Below are 22,154 nucleotides of genomic sequence, written 5' to 3'. Positions count from 1 at the left end.
TTTCCACTATCCATAAATGTCTACAAATCCAGCTTTATCCCAGCCCCAACACAGGCTGGAGCTATTTTTCTAGCTGCATGCCATCTTTTGGGGAGAAGCATGAAAAAGAACTGCAGTACCAGCTCTTCTGAAACAGGATTTGGAGCCAACAAGGCAGACAGTTCTTCAGGCAAATCTTCTTACCCAAAGATTCACATTTGAAGCAATATTGGTTTGATGAACAATAAGCCAAGGAGATTTGGGGCTGGGAAAGCCACTGGGGTTTAAACCAGGCTCATAAAGAAAGCAAACACAAAGAAGCCATTGAAGAAGACACTCAAATTGAGAGATACAAATCAGTTTTATTTTATAAAGACAGATGAGCTTTCCTGCAATTGCCAACATAGCTTTAATGTGTCATTTACTATGGGATATTCTGGTTTCACTTATTTTAAATACCTGGTCAAGCAAGGATAAACCAATGCTGTTGTGCTTGCTATAAAAATATAGTGGGATCTGATATTCCAAAAGTAATATGCTCAAAAATCTTAAGGATTTCTAATGAGGGATTAGATTGAGATTGCAATGAAATGCTTTCTACATTTGAAGACAGTTGCAGACTTTTAAATGCTACAGCTGTGCAGGAACTGAAAGGCTCTTGGAAATTGAAAGCACACTGTGATCCAATATCTCACCCTCAAACCTCCTGTTTGTTTCTCTTCCACTACATTTCCAAAGTAATTTACAGGGGGTGAAAAAAAATAAACACCAAAAGGAGAAAGCTATGACATGGCTGCAAACTGTACATCCCCCTTCCTCACAGCCACAAGGAGCTGGTCAATGCTTCATCAGCCCTGTGATGCTGCCCCACTTCACACCACCTGCTACATGGAAAGTGGTAGAAGTGGAAGAGAAACACAGGGATAATTTAAGGCTAACTAAAGATACATCCATAGAAAGCCCATCTGAGCAGCTTCGTGCAACAGATGCAAGAAATCAACCTTAGTGTTTGACACATTAACAATTACAGGGCTTAAACAGGAACAGCAACACAACATTGGGGAGGAGAACTAGACTTCATTTGGTTTGTGCAACCTGAGAAATAAACAACTAATAAAAAAAAAAAAAAAAGTCCCACTGATGCTGTACAAACCTAATTTCACACATTGCTCAACTGTGCTGAAATGCTCCATGTTCACCTACAAAACACAGTGACTTCACAACTACTCTTTGGGTTGCTTTGAAAAGTCACCATCACACACAAGCTAATGCTTTTCTGTTATACAGGAACACGAGTGTGTTTACAAACAGGCCTGTGCTGCCTCGAGCGTGCCAGGTCCCATCCACAGTGTGCAAAACTGACCTAAAGTTACTGAATTTCACCTGAAATCATACTGGTAGCAGAAGATGGTACAGGGCCCAGGACAGAATATCTTATGCTCATCACTATGAAATGCTGTTCTTTCAGGTGTTTATTTCTCCCTCTCTAGGCAGGAGGGAGAAATAAGCACCTGAAAGAAGCACAGCAAGAGCTTCCCTACCTATTCCTTCCCAAAGATGATGGCAGTGCTTTGAGCTACTGCAGCACTTCCTTTGAGGAAGTTTTCATGAGGTTGGAACAGAGGAGCTAATCTGGGGGAGAAGATACTCATGGATGTGTCCAACTTTGCACCTGAAATCATGTTCAGTGTCTCAAAATCAAGGTCTCCAGGTGCTCCCATCTAGCACATCATCCTGGGACAGACCAAAGCAAACAAATTGCTGCAGAGAGGCTCAATTCAGCCACTCAACTGTGGACACAACCATTAAAAGCTAACTGAAGAAATGTGAATATAGTTTTAATACAATCATTAAGGCGTTACCTGGAAGAATGCATATTCTAGAACAGTGCTATTATGTATACTGGTTCTCACAAACACACCTTGTTTTGACAACAGAAAGCTGAGATTATACATATCCATATTTTTTAAAAGTTAATTTCAGCTAGCCTTACAGTGAAGTTAGGAAAAGACTTGGTTGTGGGTTCAAAAGAAAACATAAACCAAGGAGAGGAAAAAAAAGCCAGGCATGATGAAGTATTTTTATTCTGCTATATACCTTTATATTTCAGAGCTCATGACTGAGCCCAGATCCTTGGGTATACAATATAGAAAGCAAGAGCAATGAAATCCAAACTGAAACACATACCAGGAATCACAAAGTAGCTGCAAATTGCTTTCCCATTAGTGCAGCTGAACACATGTGGCAGTGGTAACCCACCCAACAGCAAACTGCAGCTCCAGCAAACCACTGGAAGTTTCTTCCCCCAAAGTACAGATGGCTAAAAAAACCCCTATTAATTCAGATGAATAATGTTAAGTGCCTCCTTTTTACAGAGGGTGGAGCAATTCCACACATTCACCTGATTCCAAAGTGCTTCATTCCCAGTCTGGGTTTTTTGGAAGATGTCTGAAGTGTCTCAGGGCACACTGTCCTCACTGCACACCTTGGAGGGCAGCAGCTGAATCCCATGTTGGTACTGGGTTCGTTAAGTCTCTACTAATGAGATCTGTGCCCAACCTAAGTGAGGGAATGGTCAGTTTGAGAATATTACAGAGAACCTTAGAGGTATCTTACCTCAAGGTTTCCACTGGTAGGAAGAGCAAGTGTGGAGGAAAGGAGGAGTGGAAAAACCCCCAAATGTCATTTCTGATTAACCAGGTGCGAGGAAACTGCAAAAATCTTACACGTGCTCATTCTTCTGGCAAGTTCACACCACCAACTGAAGACTCCTCAGTGCAAACTAGAACTTCAAAGGCTACAGAGCACAGCCAAAACAAAGTTGTGGAATTGTAACAAATTCATGGTATTTCTCTAATACTGACTACATTGCTCAAGCAATCACAGGAGTACCTGGGAGAATTTAAAGACATCTTATCATAAAAGTATTTTAAATTAAAGGGTTTTTATCCTCTGAAAAGATTAAAATAAATTTAACTCTAAATAATAATTAAGAACTTACCAAACATTCATAGAAGGGTCTGATCAGCACTAGAAGTTGTTTTCAGGAAAGCTTTTATAAATGGATTCCAATGCCCAAGAAAAAAAAAAAAAAAAAAAACAACAACAAAAAAACCTCTAACAGATTATAAATACCAGACATAAAAGGACTTAGAGCAGAATGAAAATTTACCTGGGCTGTGAATACACCATGATCCTGTGTTATTGTGCTCAAGTCCATTTGTCTAACACCATAGGGACAACTTTAGCTTTTTTATTTTCATAATTAATATAAAGAATAAGTGCAATTTTATTTCTATTCCAGACCACTGATTTCACCTCAATGTCTGCTGTCAAATCCCTGTGCGTCTCACTTGTCCGAACTTTTGCGAGGTCTGCGGAAGCTGGACATGTTCTCATTCAGTGCACAGATCCTTCGAGAGAACTCCTCAAACTCCCCTAGCACTTGTTCATCACACTCCACCGCTACAGCACGTTCCACTGGGATGGAGTTAAAGTCTTCCAGCTGATCTCCTGCGCTGAAGCCTGTCGCTTCCATACCCATGATCTCCTCTGCCTGCTCCACAGTGCAGCAAAGCACGGGGTTGAGCGCGGGCTGAAACTCACAGGGCTGCTCACTGCTCGTGGTGCCAGAGCACTCACCAGGCAGAAACGCCCCATTTATTGCACTAGAACGTCCCAGGAAAGACTCCTGCCCGTCTTGGGTATTGAGGCTTCCGTTTTCAACGTTTAAACTACTGCACGAGTCCTGGCCTTTCTTGGTATTTCTTTTGGAGGAGTCCATAGAGGTGTCCAAGGAAGAACATATGGGTCCAGGCTTTTTATCCAGCTCTCCAACACAGGCTGTGACAGCAACAGGCTGTGTTACAGCAGAGTTGTAACTAGGAGGAGGAGTTTTGTACTGTAGTCTCTCGTTTCCTGTGTTGGCTCGTTTTCGGAGTCCTTTATCTGGAGAAGGAAGCCCACTGGAAAAGCCAATATCCAATCTGCCAAAGCTAGAGGTCTGTCTCTTTGGAACAGGAATTGCACTGGATGTATGGTGTCGATCGCTGTAAAAGAAGGAAAGAATATATCACACCTGTCAGGCACACTCATGCGCAATACAGATGTTTAAATTTTATCACAACTCTGGGTTCTGTTTGGCCAACAACTTGTATCCCAAAGTGCTAAAACCCCAAACATGTTTAGTGCCATATGAACCACAGAAGACACCCCAGAGGACAGCTGTACTGCAAAACAGTGAGGTTGTGTAGGAACACTTACACAGCTCTATGGTTTGGCAAGCCAGTCACCCAAGAAACCATCACATTATGCTAATTTGTACTGTTAACACCATTTTATAGGACCAAGCTGCACTTTATGAAATATTACTATTGACTATATATTTACATATTTAAGGCATGTACTGGGTCATCATAAACTCTTTAAAAGTGAGTAATAACAGAGTAATTCTCTATGAGCGAAGAACCCAACAGTGGACTTCCCTGACAGCAGCACAAAGGAGAAAAACCACACCAACTTTCCTATTTGCAGAGGGTTATTCTTGCCAGATCTTCTGCTTTTCTGTGCCAGCTATTCCAAAACTTTTTGGACAAATGCCAACCTCCACTTCCTAAGGAACCTGAACCAATCAAGCCTAATTTACAAGTCTGACTTTATTGTTTAATACAGTTCCACAGGCCACTTTCACTGTCTCAAGCTCTATAATTTGGAAAATCCACTTTATTTCATCTGAAGTGTGTTATGAGGAATTTCCTCCATCCGCTCAATACTTATCCAACTATAAACCACCTTATGTGCAAATAGTATGCTGTACATTAACATATGCAGCTGGTTCCTTTTCCTTCCAAACGAAAAAAAAAAAAAAAAAGTTAAAAAAGGGCTATTATTGATTTTTTAATTATTGATTATTGAGGCTGGGAGCAGCCACATGGCTGGGACTGCTCAGCTAAAACTGGCACTGCTCCAGCAGCCACAGCTATCTCAGCATGGATCTCAATGAACTTTGTTTGCTTAGCTGCTTTTAGCCAGCCATGCTGTGGACAGAAGGACAAAAGCAGTGGCAGCAGCTTTTCTCTATTTTCAGCGCCCCCCATGAAGAGAAGGCATGGGGTGGCACCAGCAGCCAGCGTGACTCGCACGGTGTCAGTGGGGACCACGTGAGCAGCAGCGAGAGGCATGGCAAGTGATTTCCCTGATGTAGAGCCTGGATGAGATCAACCCTCCAGCACTGCAGAACTCTATAAAAAACTGTTTGAATTGATAAAGCTTGAGAACAAATCAACCTATGAACAGCAATTCTCTCCTGCATCAGGAAAAAGGAGACATGTAGAGAAAAATACATGGTACATTGAGATCAGTGAAGAAGGTCTTAAATTGTAGATGGGAAGACATTGAGGAGCCTTAGTATTGGGCTGAAATAAGGCTGTAGTGAAGATCTAACTGATACATCAGACTTATATCTTTATCCTGCAACTCATGGAATGCATTGGGGGATGTAGTGTTCTAGCCACAGCCGTGAGCAGAAGCGCCCATGTTGAAGTAAGCAGATGTTGAAGTAGCTTGAACAGAAAGAAATGAGAGATGAGAAACCTTGTCCCAGGAATAAAAGGAGAAAGCCTCTGTTTCCCAGAGATGGATGAAGAGAACTTTTGCTTCTATGCTAGAACAGCTCATCCTTAAAGTAGTACCCCATAAGTTGACAAGGCCCATGAAAGCAGCTATGGGAGCTGTAAGTCGAGGGGAGGAATTTTCACACTGCAAACAGCTTTTCCTTCCCCAGGTGGCTGGTTTGCTGTGACATTGAAGCCACAAGAGAACCGTTTCTTGTGGAGATGTCTTGATAGCATGGCAGGAGAGACTCCTCTCCCTAAGAGAACTGAAGAAAGACTATTTTAGAGGTGGTAAATTGACTGAAAGTCTCAGGTTTTGTCTTTGTCAGTGGGAAAGAAAAGAGGGTGTGGGGGGAGAAGTGTTCTGAAGGTTTATTCTGATTATTATTTTTTTCTTTTAGTTTTGTTAATAAAGTTTTCTTTATACCCTTTAAAGTTTCAAGCCTGCTTTGCTCTCCTCCTAACCCTTATCTCACAGCAGAAAATGAGTAAATGATTCTTATGGGTGCATGGGCATTTGGCCAGCACTAGACCCACTACATTAATTGGTGCGTTGGCCAGGAAACTCAGATTGGTGAATCAAAACCGCTACACTTAATTGGTGTTTCTGCCTGGTTTCCAAACTGAAACCACCACATCTTGAAACAGCAGTTATGAGTCATCTCTACCGCAGATTCTTTTCCACATAATTCTATTTTAAAAGGGGAGCCAAACAATTAAGGTAAAGTAGATTGCAGTAAGTCCCTCATAAGTGTCCCCATGTGAGGGCAGTGGGTAGTACTGCCAGGGAATTTCCTCTCCCATATTACCTCCTCCCATCTGTAGGGTTTCCACAAAACCCACCAATCACCTTAAGGAGAAGCTGTTTTTCAGAATACACAGCTGCAGACAGCGAAGTGGACAGGTAAGGGCCACACATGAAGGCAGCAGCAAAAACATCAACTTTCTTCTTAGATTTCAACAGCTGTTTCAGACCTTTTGAATGCAAACTCCACAAAGCTTTTACAGTTTTGTCTTTCAACCAAACTCTAGACCATCAACCATTTATTTTCAGAATGATGTAATATGACAAACACAAGAATCTGCAGCAGGAGACTTGTGAACTGTACTCGGGCAATTTGCACTGCAGATATATTAGGGATGGTCTGTTTTGCCCTCACTTCCCTCAGTTTAGTATTTTCTGTCTTTATTCAGAAAAACACTCTGTATTACTTATTTGATGAGATTCTGTTTATCTTATAGTTAAATGACAAGTTCTAGGAATTTACTAAAATTCCAAGATGTGCATTAATATTCACAAAGACAGATATTCAAGACACTTCACTGGGTCAAAGGACACATCATCCCATTTTTATGTGAGCTAATTGCCCAGGACAAATGATAGCTGAATGTACAGATCACTACTCAAATTGCAGGACCCTTTGCAAAGGAGTAAGTCTTTCTTTTCAGTGCAAGAGATCTAAGGTTTTGCTGCCTTCCCATTCTAGATATACCCAGGTTGCAGAGTTGAATTATCTCCCTCTTATTTGGGCAGGATAGTGTATACATACAAAGTGATTTGCATGTGCTACCAAAGAGATGTGGCAAGATGCATGTCCCACCCTGAGCCACAGAAAGGAGGACAGGCAGTGGCTCCATGCAACAGAATTGGACTTGCTTCTCCTCTGTTCTTTACAGAACTGAGCCCAAAGCACAGGCTGGGACTATTCTTTCTGCTAAGAGCAGCTTAAGTCTGATTCAAGTCTGGAGGAGTACAAAAAGGAGCCTCCAGACAAGAGAGTTTTGAGTTTTTTGCAGCTGTAGAATGAGCTGCATATAATTTGTTTTTAACTCTGGATCTATCTGACAAATCAGTTGTCCATTAGCATTTAAAACAGTGAGTATGCAAAGAAGATGGGGTGGACACCATTCCCACAGGAGCTCCTTTTCAAACTCAGGGGATATTTATTGTAGATGTGTGGCACTTGGGGACATGGTCAGTGGTGGCCTTGGCCTGGGGAAAGGTTGGTCTTGATGATCTTAGAGGTCTTGACCAACCTTAATGATCCTATGATTGCACCTTTCCAAAATAAATGGGCCATTCCCAAAAACTATTGCCAGTGCTATATCCCCTGCAACAGCAATGATAAAGATCATTCTGCTTGCTTTCCATCAAGATGTCAGGAAATAGAAATATATTCCTGATGAATCAGAACTAAGCGGGGAGCTGCAATCCAGAGAAACAATTCCCACATTTGAAACAATGATTTAAAAAAAAAAAAAAAAATTAAAATTTTAAAAATATTTTAAAGTCCCCCACCAACCAACCAAAAAAAAAACAAAAACAAAAACAAACAAACAAACAAACAAACCATAACTCCAGGACTAGGTATAATACAAGATTTAAAGATTTACTGGAAGGATAACTTTTTTTCCCCTCATGTGCAACAGATGACAGATACAGAGATGCATCATGTTAGTTCTTCTGCCAACAGTTTGTGTTCAGATTCATCAAGAGACTTCCACAACAACAGAGAGCCGTGTCTATGGCAGCTACAGAAGTTATGGTACAGGACACTTGCATCCTTCCCAAAGTAAAAGAACAGTTTGATGTCAAAGCATCAGATCTGTAACACCTCATACAGGAGTAAGGGCTTCTCCCCTACTAGGCAGAATGACTAGAAAATTTATAGGAAATTCTGCCACTTCTCTGGGTTTTATTCAATCATCCTCAGTGTTTGGAACACTAAAACTTAATTCAGGAAGAATTTCAAGCTGTACCTTGTGGATTTAGGTACAGATGTGCATTTGTCAAAACAGTGACAAGACTATCTACTCTTTACATAATATTTGAGTGTTAAAACCTCTTGCCTGGAACACAGGCAGTCAGAATTGGGCCCAGACAAATTGCAAACACAGTGGCCTGAACAGCCTATAGTTGGGTTTGGAGTAGACTGTCGTGTTGCATACACCACTTTGCAGCCCAAGATGCAAGATCACACAAGAATAAGTGCCATCTCAGGCACTGTGAGGGCCAGGAGGTGAACTTGATGATCCCTGTGTGTGTCCCTTCAACTCAGGATATTCTGTGATTCTTCAGCAAGACTTCATCAGCTCAGTCTAGGCACAGCAGCAACTCTTCTATGAAGCAGAAGAAATTTAAGTATCTGAGTAAACCAACATGAAAACTGAGGTGTCTAGCACAAGAAAAACAGCTTTTAAAATTGCTACAGTGGGTGTATAAATTTAAATTCCCCCTCAAAACAAACATTCTTTCATTCCTTTGTAAAACTATACAAAACTATACAGGAAAATGGGTGAAAAATTAATTAGTTTGCAGGATCAGGGAGTTTTTTAAGAGGTTGTTACAATGAGGCTACTCAAGCTAACATGTTAGATATGCCTGAACAATACCTCTTTAGCCCAACAGCCAAAAAAAATCTTCCCTTCTTTACTAAATTGAACTGGCAGAATGATCTATACCAAGAGATCTAAAGGTACCAGCAGTAAGTTGTTTATCTCTCTCATCTACAAAATAACTTCTCAGTTAACAGAGAACATAAGGGCTGCCCTATAGGGCAGTAAAGCAGGAATTATCCCTATTTAGTTTGAATATCTGCACAATAAGGTATCAGAACAAAAAGTGCTTGCAGCTAGATTCCTTGATTGGCATGCACTGAAATGGACCTTAAGATTTTAAAAGCAGATTTTAAGCTGCTGGAAAAATATGGGAGTTCTGAAACTGTTCATTGCTACCAATAAATATGAATAGGATGGGTTGAGCTTCAGTCAGGAATAAATACAGGGATAACATCCTAAATCTGAGAATGGAGGAATTAAGTCAACAGTATAGTTTATCTGCTTATCAAATATTACCTAAGGTGTCTACATGGAATTAAATATGTATGAAGGGCTTTGGAGATCAGCCATTCAAGAGTTAATTGTCTGGGCTCCTTCCACAGTCACTGGAAAAGGAAAATGAGAGAAGGGTGGTAATCTCCTATTTGAGAGCCAGTTATGATCAGTGGGAAAATCATCCTCCCCAGATGCCTCTCCTTGATCTCAGGGGGCAACCTAGGCAACAAGCCCAGGCTGAGTGACAAGTGTCTGCAAGGCAAACATGAGAAGATAAATAGCTCTCTATAGACTTTTAAGAAGAACAATGGTCATAGCCTTGCAGGCATGTAAAACAAATCCATAAGGGCTCTGGGTACAGTGGGTAAAACTGTTATGTCTTTCCCTGTGCCATCACCTCCCTCCAAGTGAGAATGGAAGTCATATTGAGGTTTTAGTTCAAAAGTAATGCTTAGACAGACACAGAACTCAGAAACACAAGGTTGCTATTAACACCTAAGAAAACAAGCAGCTGATGGAGTGATTCTATTCCATTTGTGTTTTTCTTGAGGCTGTACTGTTACCAGAATTCACAGCATTCACATCAAGGTAAATTCCAGAGAAAGACCATCTAGTTCCAATCCCCCTGCCATGGGCAGGGACACCTTCCACTAGACCAGGTTCCTCTAAGCCCCATCCAACCTGGCCTTGAACACTTCCAGGGATGTGACAGTCACTACTTCTCTGGGCAGCCTGTGCCAGGCTTCCTCATCCTCACAGGGAAGAATTGCTTCCTAACTCCTAAACTAAATCCACCCTCCATCAGTTTAAATACATTGTCCCTTGTCCTTTGAGCTTCACAGCTCATGAAATTAATAAAAATATATAAAAGTATATAAAAAAGAAAGTAATGTTAGAAAACAATCATCCACTTACTCAAACTTTAGAGACTGTCAGGTATTGTCCCCAGTGAGAAAGGCTTGGCTTGCAGGAGCACCTTTACTCTAAGGCACAGCCTTGAGCTGAATTACTCAGGCTGGGCTGATTCAGCTTCCTGCAACAACCCCTTGGTTGGTCTCCTGAGACAGCAGACAGGTGTGGATATCTGTCCAAAAAGAATGGCCTGTAACTTGTGGAGTGTAAAAACTGATTTGATTAACCATCATCAGGCCCTAGTGACTTTTAGTCATCAGGGTGGATGACACATACAGGTATGTACAGTTCCTGTCAGAAAGCAGGATTTCTAAATTAAAAACAAAAACAAAAACAAAAACAAAAAAAAACCAAAAAAAAAAAAAAAAAAAAAACCAAAAAAAACAAAAAAAAAATGTTCAGGTCACCAATTTCAATGTTTCAATTGCATCCAAAAAGCCAATTCTAACCATCTGACTTTAGCCCTAAGTTTTTTTGGCAGAAAAATGACAAAGTAGCTATTTTTTCCCAAAATATTAATTTTCTCAATAAACAGTCAGTTTGAGCATTCTTAGCCCTAAGGTGGAAGACACAGACTCCCCACTGCAAACAGGTGAGATAAAGTGACTGAAGAAAGACACAAACATTTCTGAAATTATTTTCTTAGAGAACACATTCTGGTTGCAGTTTTGATGAAACATTTCTTAGGTCAGATTCACCTGTCATTATTTTATCTGTCTGCAAGTGGCTCAGAGAAACCATAAAACAATATGAGGGACAAAAATACAATTTACAGGCTCAAATATGTATCTTTTCCTCCCCACAAAATGTTTCCTGTGAGGAACATTACTGGATCACAGCTGGACAAAATACTAAATTTTGATTGCCTGGCCAAAAGCCAAAATCCACAGCTACAGCTCTTTGCTATGAGAATGCTTTAAAAAAACCACAAAAACCTAAACACCATTTGATCTTTTTGTGTTGCAAACTATGACCTCATGGCAGTAAGAATACTAAATGAAGGTGTTTTAGTTGGTTTACAGCCATCTGAAATGCTTGAAGCTCAGTGAGCAGTTCAGAGCCAGTATCATGTCAACTGTGCTAAAAAGCAATAATAGTTTCTCACCTTCTTAGAGATTACTGGTTAAATAATGTACAATAGCAATAGGAAGGCTGCCAATGTGAAGTTGAAATGAAACTGCATCTATCGGCAACTAAGAAATTCTGCAACACATTTTAAAAAATGAAATCTTCATAAATCAAGGCACCAGAGTTTTCAGAGCTAAGAAGTTTTGGGCTCCTCTTGATTCTAGCAGTATATTAATTAAGACATAGCCTCAAAACACAAATTTAAACCTTAAACTCAAGTATTTTTGAGGAAAGCCTTTAAGTGCAGCTCGAAAGGGCATCTCCCTGCCTACAGACCAGCCATTCCAGAGGAGGATCTTGTATTTGCCAGCATTAGATAAGTCTACTGTCTATTCACTCCAGAAAAAAATCTTCATGTTGCACCATTCGAGTTTGCAGCATGTTCTTTACTTCCTGTTAATCACAAATACTATCCTCCCTCATAAGTTAGAGAGTGTGAAAAAAAAGGCTGAAGAATAGGAGAGAAAATGAATCAGTCTCTTGATTTAAGGCAACCGTGATCTAAAGAGCCTAAACTTGTGAAAGGTAAATCTGAACACACAAAAAGAAATAAAACTATGATAAAAATGTACAGGCTACACGAAAGTGGGGATTTGAAGGGGACTTATGAAAAAAAGGGAGAACCACTTTTTAAAGAGGCATAGTGGGACAGGACAAGGGGGAATGGTTTTAAACTAAAAGAGGGGAGATTCAGATTAGAGTTTAGGAAGAAAGTCTCTGAGGGTGATGAGGCCCTGGCACAGGTTGCCCAGAGAAGCTGTGGTTGTCCCATCCCTGGAAGTGTTCATGGACAGGTTGGATAGGGCTTGGAACAACCTGGTCTAGTGGAAGGTGTGGCCAGGGAGTGGAACAACATGATCTTTAAGGTCCCTTCCAATCCAAACCTTTCTATGATTCAGTCTCAAATGCTGGAATAAACCGTCTGCTCACAAGAAAAAGAATTTAAGACAAAATTTGCATAGGGCCTTTTGCATCCACAAAACCTCACCTAAAAACTGAGCTACTTTTCTGGAAGCCAGTGGAACTCCAGGACTAAAAACTGGAAACAGAAAGAAGTATTGCCAAAAGAAAACAGAAAAGACAGGGGACAAAAGTAAACATAGAAGGATATTGGTATCAGGAGAGATATGAAGATGGAAGCAGAGCTTGTAGGCTTGTAGGAAGCTTGCTGCAATAAATCACACAAGTTGGGATGTGAAAACATGTATTAATCATTTAATGTAATGTCTGACAAACCAAAACAACACAAATCTCACCAGGCACAGGGAACAACCCACTAAACCTTGATGCACAGACACTGGACCCTGCAGACCTTTCAAAGGCTAGGCCAGAGCTGCAGGCAAAACAGGGGAACTCATAGAACACTGAAAGAAAGACTTTACAGCCAAATTTTGCTCTGACAGATGTATGAAATGGGTGAGCTCTTCTACAAAAGCCATGGAGGATTTTTTGGGTTTGTTTTTAATCTAAAATGGTAATGACTATGGTGGTGACAGAACTTAAATTCAGAAAAACCCCACTACAGTGCTCAGAAAGGAAACTGAAGACCAGCAAGAGAACCAATCAGGCAGTGCAAGTGAATATGTAGATAAGAAAATCTCTTGTCTCCCTGTTCTTATCCTGGAAACAAAGAATAACCTGGAAATATTTTACTGACTACATTTTGTGTCAGAGGGTACCAGATGACTCACAGTAACCTGAAAACAAAAATTCCTTCAAATATCCATTTTAACAGCTAGTGGCTCTTCTGCTTATTTCAAAGCTCGTAATCAGGTATTATCCACAGGACAGCAGACATCTGTATTCTGCCCAATTATGAAAGTCTAGCCAGTGTTCCCCTCAAGACAGACTCCCTGTAAAGCCTCATTTCCATTTATATTATTAGGAAGCATTAAGAAGCATTGTTTGGAATCATCAGTCTAAAAAAAAAAAAAATTAAAAACAAACAACTATTCATACAAGTTCTGGAGATGATTAGGAAATGAGGCATAGACATCCATGGGGAGAAGAAGGGAATGTGATACTCCCAAAGAGCTATGCTTAATGGAAATATTATCCAGCCCAGAAAAAAAAAAAAGTGCTTTGTTTTTGTTAATGATTATGCATCACCTGTAGAAAACAAAAATGGGATTGTATGGTGGCAAAATCTCCAAGGCAAAACTAAAGTTTCCAGATCAGTTCTTCAGAGACAGCACATGCCAGAAGGGAAAAAGAGGTATCCACACTGAAAATTATTCCCATTTCACATGTTCCAGTGTCAATCCACTTCTGCTTATTCAAGTATGTAGGATACATTCATGACCTGCACCCCTCCAACTCTACTGATGAGCAGAGAGAGGTGCTACAGATGTCACAGTCTGGCCTGTCATTTTCAGATTTTCTGAGGGGACCACATATCATCTGAGGATTTTTACGCTACTGTGATGGATACCTCACAAAAACTCATAGTGATATTCTCCCAATGCATCTTGCTAGAGGAAAAAACAGAAGCAGGGAGAATCTTTTCAGCTGTGCCTCAAATTACTTACAGAACAAAACTGCACAAGGGGCTGAGCTTCCTTTTCTCAGGACCTATTTACTTCCTCTGTTGGCTGAGCTGAATTTCCATCAAGCAACACTTTTTACAGTATTGCTTAAGGAGGAAGCTTTTTCTACTCCTACATTTGTTTTCTTAGACAAGACTCCAAACAGCAGCCTAGAGGTGGGGGTGTTCAGCCTGGGAGAAGGCTCCAGATATATGTTAAATCTCCTGCCAGTGCCTAAAGAGGCTCCAAGTGAGCTGGAGAGGGACTTCAGACAAGGGTCTAGAATGACAGGACAAGAGGGAATGGTTTTCCAATGCCAGAGGAAGGGTTAGATGAAATATTGGGGAAAAATTCTTCCCTGTGAGAGTGGTGAGGCCCTAGCAAAGGCTGCCCACAGAAGCTGTGGCTGCCTCATCTGTGGATGTGTTCAAGGATGGCTTGGATGGAGCTTGGAGCAACCTGGTCTAGTGGGAGATGTCCCTGCCTGTGGCAGGGGATAGGAACTGGATGATCATTAAGGTCTTTCCAGCCCAAACCATTCTATGATTCCCTGTGACCTGTTATAGTAGGATTCACACAAGCACTTTTAAACATAAAAATCAATTTTAAAAAGAGGAAAATGTCAGGAGAAGAAACTGCTTTGCTCATGAGAGTTAAGAAGGATTCCATGATTCTATGATAAGATGAGAATGCAGGACAACATAATTGCTTAAAGTGAGGGACTGCATGAGTGCACACAATTCAAAGAGCATAAATTAAAACTATGTGAATAAAACCCATCTATCACCTGTTGAAATACACAGGGTAGTAGACTGTGCTTCACATTTAGTAAAGCTCACCTCCATTTAAGGAGAACTGATTAAGCCTCCTGCTGCAAGAAAAATGTAAACTAAATTTAGCTTTAAAACATAGAAACCTGTCTGATTTGTTTCTGCAGACAGTAGAAGATGAGTCTGAATCCTCCAGAGTGAATTAGAACAGAAGTACATGGGATTTCCCTGGAAGATACTATAATCTTCAGTTATTCATTAATGTAGCTTCTCATTTAGCAACAACACTGAACACGCAACAGCTATTTTCATTAGTGGCAATTATACTACAGAGAGGTTGTTTTGCTTATCATCCAGATTCCTGTGCAGCTCACTTGAATTACAAAGTCAGGGACTGCCCAGGCTATGACCTGTTCTGCTTAAGCAGTTTGATACAGAAGGTGCAACCTGCTACCAAACATTAAATACAGTCAGGACAACAATTAATTCACTCCCTCTAGTGAACAACATTGCTTTTTCAAACATGACTCCCTTGCTACCTCAACCTCTGAGAAGGGTTGTGGGGTTCCAATATCATATGGAAGAACTTGTAAGAGCATAAGAAAACAGTAGAATGTTGTGGACAGTTACATGGTCTGTATTTTGGGAAGGTCATAATCTCACCAAGCATGCTAAGCTTGTGAAGAGGAGCTGCTTGTTTGAGACAAAGCCCTACCTTCATTTTTTTTTGTAGCACCCACTTCTTTCTTTTAAATTACAAAAAATAAATACTTACCACCTAACCATTAGCCCAAGCTCCATGAAGTTTTTCAGGTTAGGAAGAGTTTGCCTTAGATCTGGAGTACTCAGCCCATACTGGTATCTAAGCTACAAAAACAGAAAAAAAAAAAAAATTCTAAAATAAGCACAGTTTTCCAAATCCCAAAGAAAATAGCACCATGGTCAGTTAAGTTACTAGAAAGTTTAGCATGATTATCCAGCAGTTCCAAGATATTTATTCCCCTTAAGAAAATGTTCCATTCACTACTTGTATCAGAAAATCCACCCAAGAACAGGGACAAAATATTCAGTCAACCTTACTATTAAACCTCCTTACACTTTCCCATTTACTATCTGCAAAAGGAGAACAGGCTCACAGCTTAATAAAAACACGAGCATTATGTGAAGAGACCAAATTCCATCACAATTCTATGTTCATGAATTCCAAATAATTATTTGTGTCTACTTGTCAGTCTGAGTATATCAGTGTATACTGGAATCAGTAATGGAATTAGTATAGTAACATCAATGAGTAAAAATACATATTGTCACACAACTGATCAATATCCGTGCTCCTTACACAGTTTATATCAGCACTTAGTATCATAATTAAATCCAGCACTTAAATCAGATGCTACTTATTGAAGGCTTTAATCAACAACATGCTTTAACCTGAATATTGACTCCTACAAGTTGTTCTTATGTTGTCCACATGACATAACTGTCATTGCTGAGAATTATAAACTCAGTGTTTAACAAGCCACCAAATTAAAAATACCTCTGAAGAAAACAGCACATGGAAGGGAAAAAGTCTGTCTTTCAAGTTTAAATCTCAAAATTTCAGGGAAACTTTGCAAAGAACTTTATCCCTTGTGTAGTTAAAATATGTAAAAAAAAAACCCCAACACCCTACATTCCAGTACCTCTAAGGCTACTGGAATGATGCACTACCAATTTAATAAGCAGTTCTCAGCATATGTTAACATGCTCTAGAAGTCTCTGCTGGATCCAATACAGGCACACACACAACTGCACAAATTTAGTGCTGATAGAGCTGCTAGCTGAAACATGGAACAGTCCTACTCAAAGTTAAATTTCTTTTGTTTAGGATCACACACCTGTTTCTATAATTCCTGACAGTAAGATGCAGGAAAGTATCCTAAGTTTCAAAAATTTTTTACTTCTCCCAAACAATGAGTTTTTCAGACAAAAAAGACTCCGAAATTAGGAATGATTTTTATGCTTGTCTGAGTTTCAGAAAGAAAAATTACTTTGGAAGAAAATCACCCTCAGTACTGCATTGTACAATAGCTGGCCATTTATTACAGTTTATTATTTCCATATGGACAAAGCCAAATCATATGGTGGGCTTGGGTTCATATTTTCTGCTACAATGACAGAATCTGGATTAAGACAACCATACAATATAAATTACAAAACCATCACCACATTCTCCTGATGGGATTATAGTGGATTTGGCTAACTGGAGGACTAGCCTGGAGCAAAAGAAATAAAGAAGAAATAACCCACAAACCTCAAAAACTTGACATTTGTTCCTCCTCCAACAATTAAAAGTTCATGGAATACCCCTTTTTACATTCATTCTTACATTTTAAGGTTTCAGAGCATAAAAATAAGGTGGATTAAGGGATCTCTCCAACAGTCAAGATCAGAAGAATCCATGGGAGACCCCAGTATCCAAACATGAGCAAAACCACTGCTTCTACAAAAAGTAATTTTCATATTTCCATAGCTGAGATGCATATTAAGTAAAGTTGGGATGTAATTTTCATGAAACCTCTAGAAAAATTTATTATTTGTCTTCACAAACTGCATACATACTATTTTGGCTTTGTAACAGATTAAAAGCAAAGCAATACTGCCTGTGTCTGCATCAACACAAGCTGCTGCTGATGTATTCACAATCCCAGAAACGTTGAAAAACTCATCTACCTTCTAGGGACAGAAAGAAGCATACAAAAAAATCAGCTGATGAATCAGATTTTAGTCTGGATCCAAAATTACCACTCCATTAATGCAGCAAAGGTTAACTCCTGCTTTGCATAATTCTGTAGTACTCTCACCTATCCTGACAAAGAAATCTCTGCTTTGCTGCATGATGCAGGCCACTACAACACCAAACAAATTAACAAATGGGAACATGGAGGTGAAGGGAGCTTAAAAATAGCTTTTTTTACTTAAAAGACTTAAAAGATCAGAACTTCTCTTCCTCCTCTCCTTAAACTCTGACAATGTAAAAAAAAAAAAAAAAAAAAAAGGGGATTAGTAAGGACTGGATTTTTCCCCCAATCTATAAAGCATTTCCCATATACCTTCCCTTAAATTTAATTTTCTTAACATCCAACACCACACATGCAGGGCTAGTTACTCCACTTCATCCAATAAATAATAAGGCACTGAACAACAGTCATAAGGACTGAATCCAGAGGACACCATGGAGATACACCAAGGGTTGCTGGAGCACCTCTGCTGTGGAGACAAGCTAGGAGAGCTGTGGGTGTTCAGCCTGGAGAAAACCAAGCTTTAGGGAGACCTTAGAGCCCCTTCCAGTGGCTAAAGGGGCTCCAAGTGAGCTGGAGAGGGACTTTGGACAAAGGCCTGGAGTGACAGGACAAAGGGAAATGGCTTCAAACTAACAGAGGACTGGGTTAGATGGAATATTGGGAAGAAATTCTTGGCTGTGAGGGTGGCAAGGCCCTGGCACAGGGTGCCCAGAGAACCTGGGGCTGCCCTAGGTTTGGAAAGATGGGGCCTGGAGCAACCTGATCTAGAGGAGGTTTCCCTCCTGGGAATTCCTGGTGGAATTGTATGATCTTTAAGGCCTGCCCCAGTCCAAACATTCTTTGATTCCCTGTGACCTGTCAAAGTAAGATTCACACAAGTACTTTTTAACATCAAAATCAACTTTAAAAAGAGAAAAATGTAGGGAGAAGCTGCTTTGCTCATGAGAATTAAGAGGGCAGGAAAACAAGAGCATACAGAGGTAACCTGATTCTCCTGAGAAACAGTTCAAATTTCAATTGTTGCTATTAAAAGTCACCCATCTCCACAATAAGTTTCCAATGCAATAATTTTCAAAAGTAGCACTTTGCATAAGATTTTAAAGATTAGATTGTTTCTTCAGGATATTACAGGCCCAGCCATCCAAAAAAACCTGCCTGTTTTAATTGAAATGAAGAGGTGGCCAAGACTTGTGTTCACATAGAAGACCATGTATTCTCCACAGGACTGAGTAAATCATTGATGATGTTCCAGTGATAAAATATTAATTCTGATTTCCATACCAACATTTTGTGTCTAGGCACAGCTTTATTTTTCCAAGTGCTGCTCTCATACTAGTTACTAGCAACACTTCACAAAAACAAGATACAGGAGATGAGATGCATCATATTGTATGAACAGTTCAAGGCAGAAGAACTTAAAAGATTATCTGTATGGAGAACTCTGAAGAAATATTACTATAAGGCAAACTTCTCTACAGAATACCAGCTAATCATACCAGTGGGTATTTTCTATTATACCTATATATTCCAACATCACAGAAAACAATACATGTTAAAATAACCAGCATTTAAAACAGTCCTAAGAGGGAAAGGTAGACTTATTTTAAAAAAACTTGTATTAGCTTTCTAAGAAAGTGTTTAAAGACTGAATTTCCTTAAAAGACTAATACTACCAAAATCACAGCATTAGCTGAGGAACAACAAGCTGAGGTTAAATTGTAACAAAATAGGCATAATTATTTTACATTCTTTAAGATAAGAAAAAATATTATTCAGCTGCTCCAGTTTCTATCTGTATTTCTTTCTCTGCAATGGTCTAAACTTACATTGGAAAATGTCTGTCCCCAGCAGTGAACCAGCTCCAATCTGAACATCTCTACTGCCAACAAAACAGCTTCCAAGGATTTATTTTATCAACTGGACTGTTAGACTTAAAAATCATGACCTAAAATCATGTTAGACAACAGAAAAGCTTACTGCCTTCCTAAAGGTAATAATTTCACAGCAAAATGTTCACTCATCAAATCTACCAGTAGAGATACATCATTAGTTAACTAACTAAATACAAACCTGCAAAGGTTCAGTTACTTTGCTATAAAGTCTATAAGAATACTAGGACTATTGAAGTTTTTCAATTAAGTTGGCTTAAAAAGAAACCATTTTGTTATTTTTCTATCTCTGGCTAATTGCAGGGTGCACTCAAGATCAAAATTAGGGGGTTTGCCACTCTAGGCCTACTCTTAAGAAAAATAATGATATCCTGCATTTTTGTGCAAAGAACAATCATCCACTTCCTATCCTAATTCCTGCAGCAGTATTTAATAACTAATGGTATACAAGTATATACATTTACTTCCAGCCAGAAACCACAGAGTACCTGGACTCAAGTATCTTTTTTTTTTCTTGGAGGGAATGCAGAATGACTCCAATTCTAAACTCATCTGTTCATCATTTCTCATATTGTTTCCCCAGCCATATTCATCTTGTTCTAAGCCATGTGGAAGCAGTCTAACAACCAGAATATGTTATTAAAGTTCAAAATAGCAGCCACTTAAGTACATATTGTGCATAATATTCAAGTCTATGCCAAAATCTGTTGTGTTTTGGACTTCCCTTAGTCCCCACTGCAGGCAATTGGTTCTTGATGTTGTAGCAGCACCTGTACCTACACAATGGGCGGACACGACCCACAATTACACTATGCAAAGATCTTGCAATATTGAGGCAGTCAAAAGCAATTTTGAATTATTTTCAGCTATATGAGGAGTTTCTCTTGATAGCATCAAGAATTTCAAAAGAACATCTGCTCCACAAATGTGAAAACCTGCAGAGAAAAATAGAAGCAAAAGCATTGTTTCAATCAAATTTGCAGAGCTGGCCGTAAGCCAAGCATTTGCATAAGGTTTTCAGAGAATGTCAAATACTGGGACAGAAATATTAAGTTTTAGAAGTTTTAATAAAATGACATAGTTAATTGTTTTACAAGATCCTGGGTGACTTTTCAGAGTATGACAGAGCACTGGCAAGGATTCAGATGACTAAGCACTGCAATAATGAAAATGGGAAGTGTTGTTATAATGCCTGTTGCTATATAAACAACTATGAGGGATCAGTGAAATAATGCCTGCTGCTATATAAACAGTTGTGTGTGTTTATACCTTTTGGGGGCAATTATAAAATTTTAGATTACTGAACTCTTCACATGTTGCTTGCCTTTGTTTTATTGAATCTGGCTAGCTGTTCTAGCTCTGAACACCTATGTGGGTTTACTGAAAAACCCTTAAGCTACAACATTAGTGAAACATGTTGTGGTATCAATTGCTCTTTAGAAAATGCACCTCCAAACTATGCATCTAAAAATAATTTTCATTGTTCGTACTTCAAAAACCTATCAGTAAGCAACAATTACAGTTTAGAAGTAAAAACAAAAGGGTTTTTAAAACTTTAAGATTTTTGGGGAAGTAGAAGCTGAAAAAAGAAAAATAACCATTGTGATTATAACAAGTCTTGAAGTCTTGGAGTCCTCAATCTTGCTTCCAGAAGAAGCAAATAGAGGACTGCCACAGTAGTGACAGTTCTCATCCAAGCAAGAGGAAGAGCTCAAATACAGCAGCTATTTCAGCACATCATGACTTATCTTCATATGCCTGTGCCCATCTCCCAGTTACACCTGAAAAGCAGATGTTTACTTTGCAACTCATTCATGAGTATTAAACTAACAAGAAAGCAAGTTACATCCACATGCTTGAAGACCCATGTCCTTCATTAATCCATTGAGCATACACATTCAAGCTCCTCAAGCCAACCCAGTATGCCTAAAGCCTTCACTAAAACCATGTGAAAAGACTCCCACCACAATTTTAATTTAGCAATAGTAAATAAGGCATACAAATAGCAATCAAAGAGGAGAGAACTGCATTTTATGCTGTATCTTTGAAGGACACTTACAATCGGTTATTTTTAAAGCATGTTTAGTCTGAACTAACCTAATTTGTCCGACATTTACAAGGGAGATGCAGTATCAATAAGATAATTTCCTGTTATCACAAAATCACAAAATAATTTTTCCTGTTATCACAAAAATTATTTGGGTTGGAAAGCACTTTTAAACTCATCCAGTTCTAACTCTCCTGCCATGGGCCTAGATATCTTCCACTAGACCAGGCTGCTCCAAGACCCATCCAGCCTGGACTTGAACACTTTCAGGGGTGCAGCAGCCACAGCTTCTCTGGGCAATCTCTGCCAGGGCCTCACCACTCTCACAGGGAAGAATCTCTGCCCAATATCCCATTTAACCCTGCACTCTGGCAGTGGGAAGCCATTCCCATTGTCCTGTCATTCCAGTCCCTCTCCTAGTCTCTTGGAGCCCCTTCAGGCACTGGAAGAGACTTTAAGGTCCCCCTGGAGCATCCTCTTCTCCAGGCTGAACCCCCAGCTCTCTTAGGCTGCCTCCAGAGCAAAGGGGCCCCAGCCCTCAGAGCATCTCCATGGCCTCCACTGGACTCAACTATACCAGGTCCACATCCTTCTGATGTTGAGGGCCTCTCACTCTCTCACTTTGACCTGTAACAGTGATAACTAAGATTGGAGATGCTACACAGTCCCTGCACC

The 22,154-nt window shown here is 39.7% G+C and overlaps 1 protein-coding gene across 1 annotated transcript in view; it reads right to left on the bottom strand.

Annotated features, from left to right (window-relative positions):
* Window positions 1-325: 325 nt before the first annotated feature.
* Window positions 326-22,154, bottom strand: part of UVRAG (UV radiation resistance associated) — an 89,071-nt gene continuing 67,242 nt past the window's right edge. The window contains exons 14-15 of the mRNA XM_056496571.1: window positions 15,536-15,627; window positions 326-4,028 (exon numbers count right to left, since the gene is read on the bottom strand). Of these exons, the coding sequence (XP_056352546.1) occupies window positions 3,329-4,028; window positions 15,536-15,627 (792 nt within the window). The 3' untranslated portion in view covers window positions 326-3,328. The remainder of the gene's footprint in view (window positions 4,029-15,535; window positions 15,628-22,154) is intronic.

This window comes from Oenanthe melanoleuca, chromosome 1, assembly GCF_029582105.1.
Source record: "Oenanthe melanoleuca isolate GR-GAL-2019-014 chromosome 1, OMel1.0, whole genome shotgun sequence".
NCBI classification, from domain to species: domain Eukaryota; kingdom Metazoa; phylum Chordata; class Aves; order Passeriformes; family Muscicapidae; genus Oenanthe; species Oenanthe melanoleuca.
This window is presented reverse-complemented; position numbering and strand designations above follow the sequence as displayed.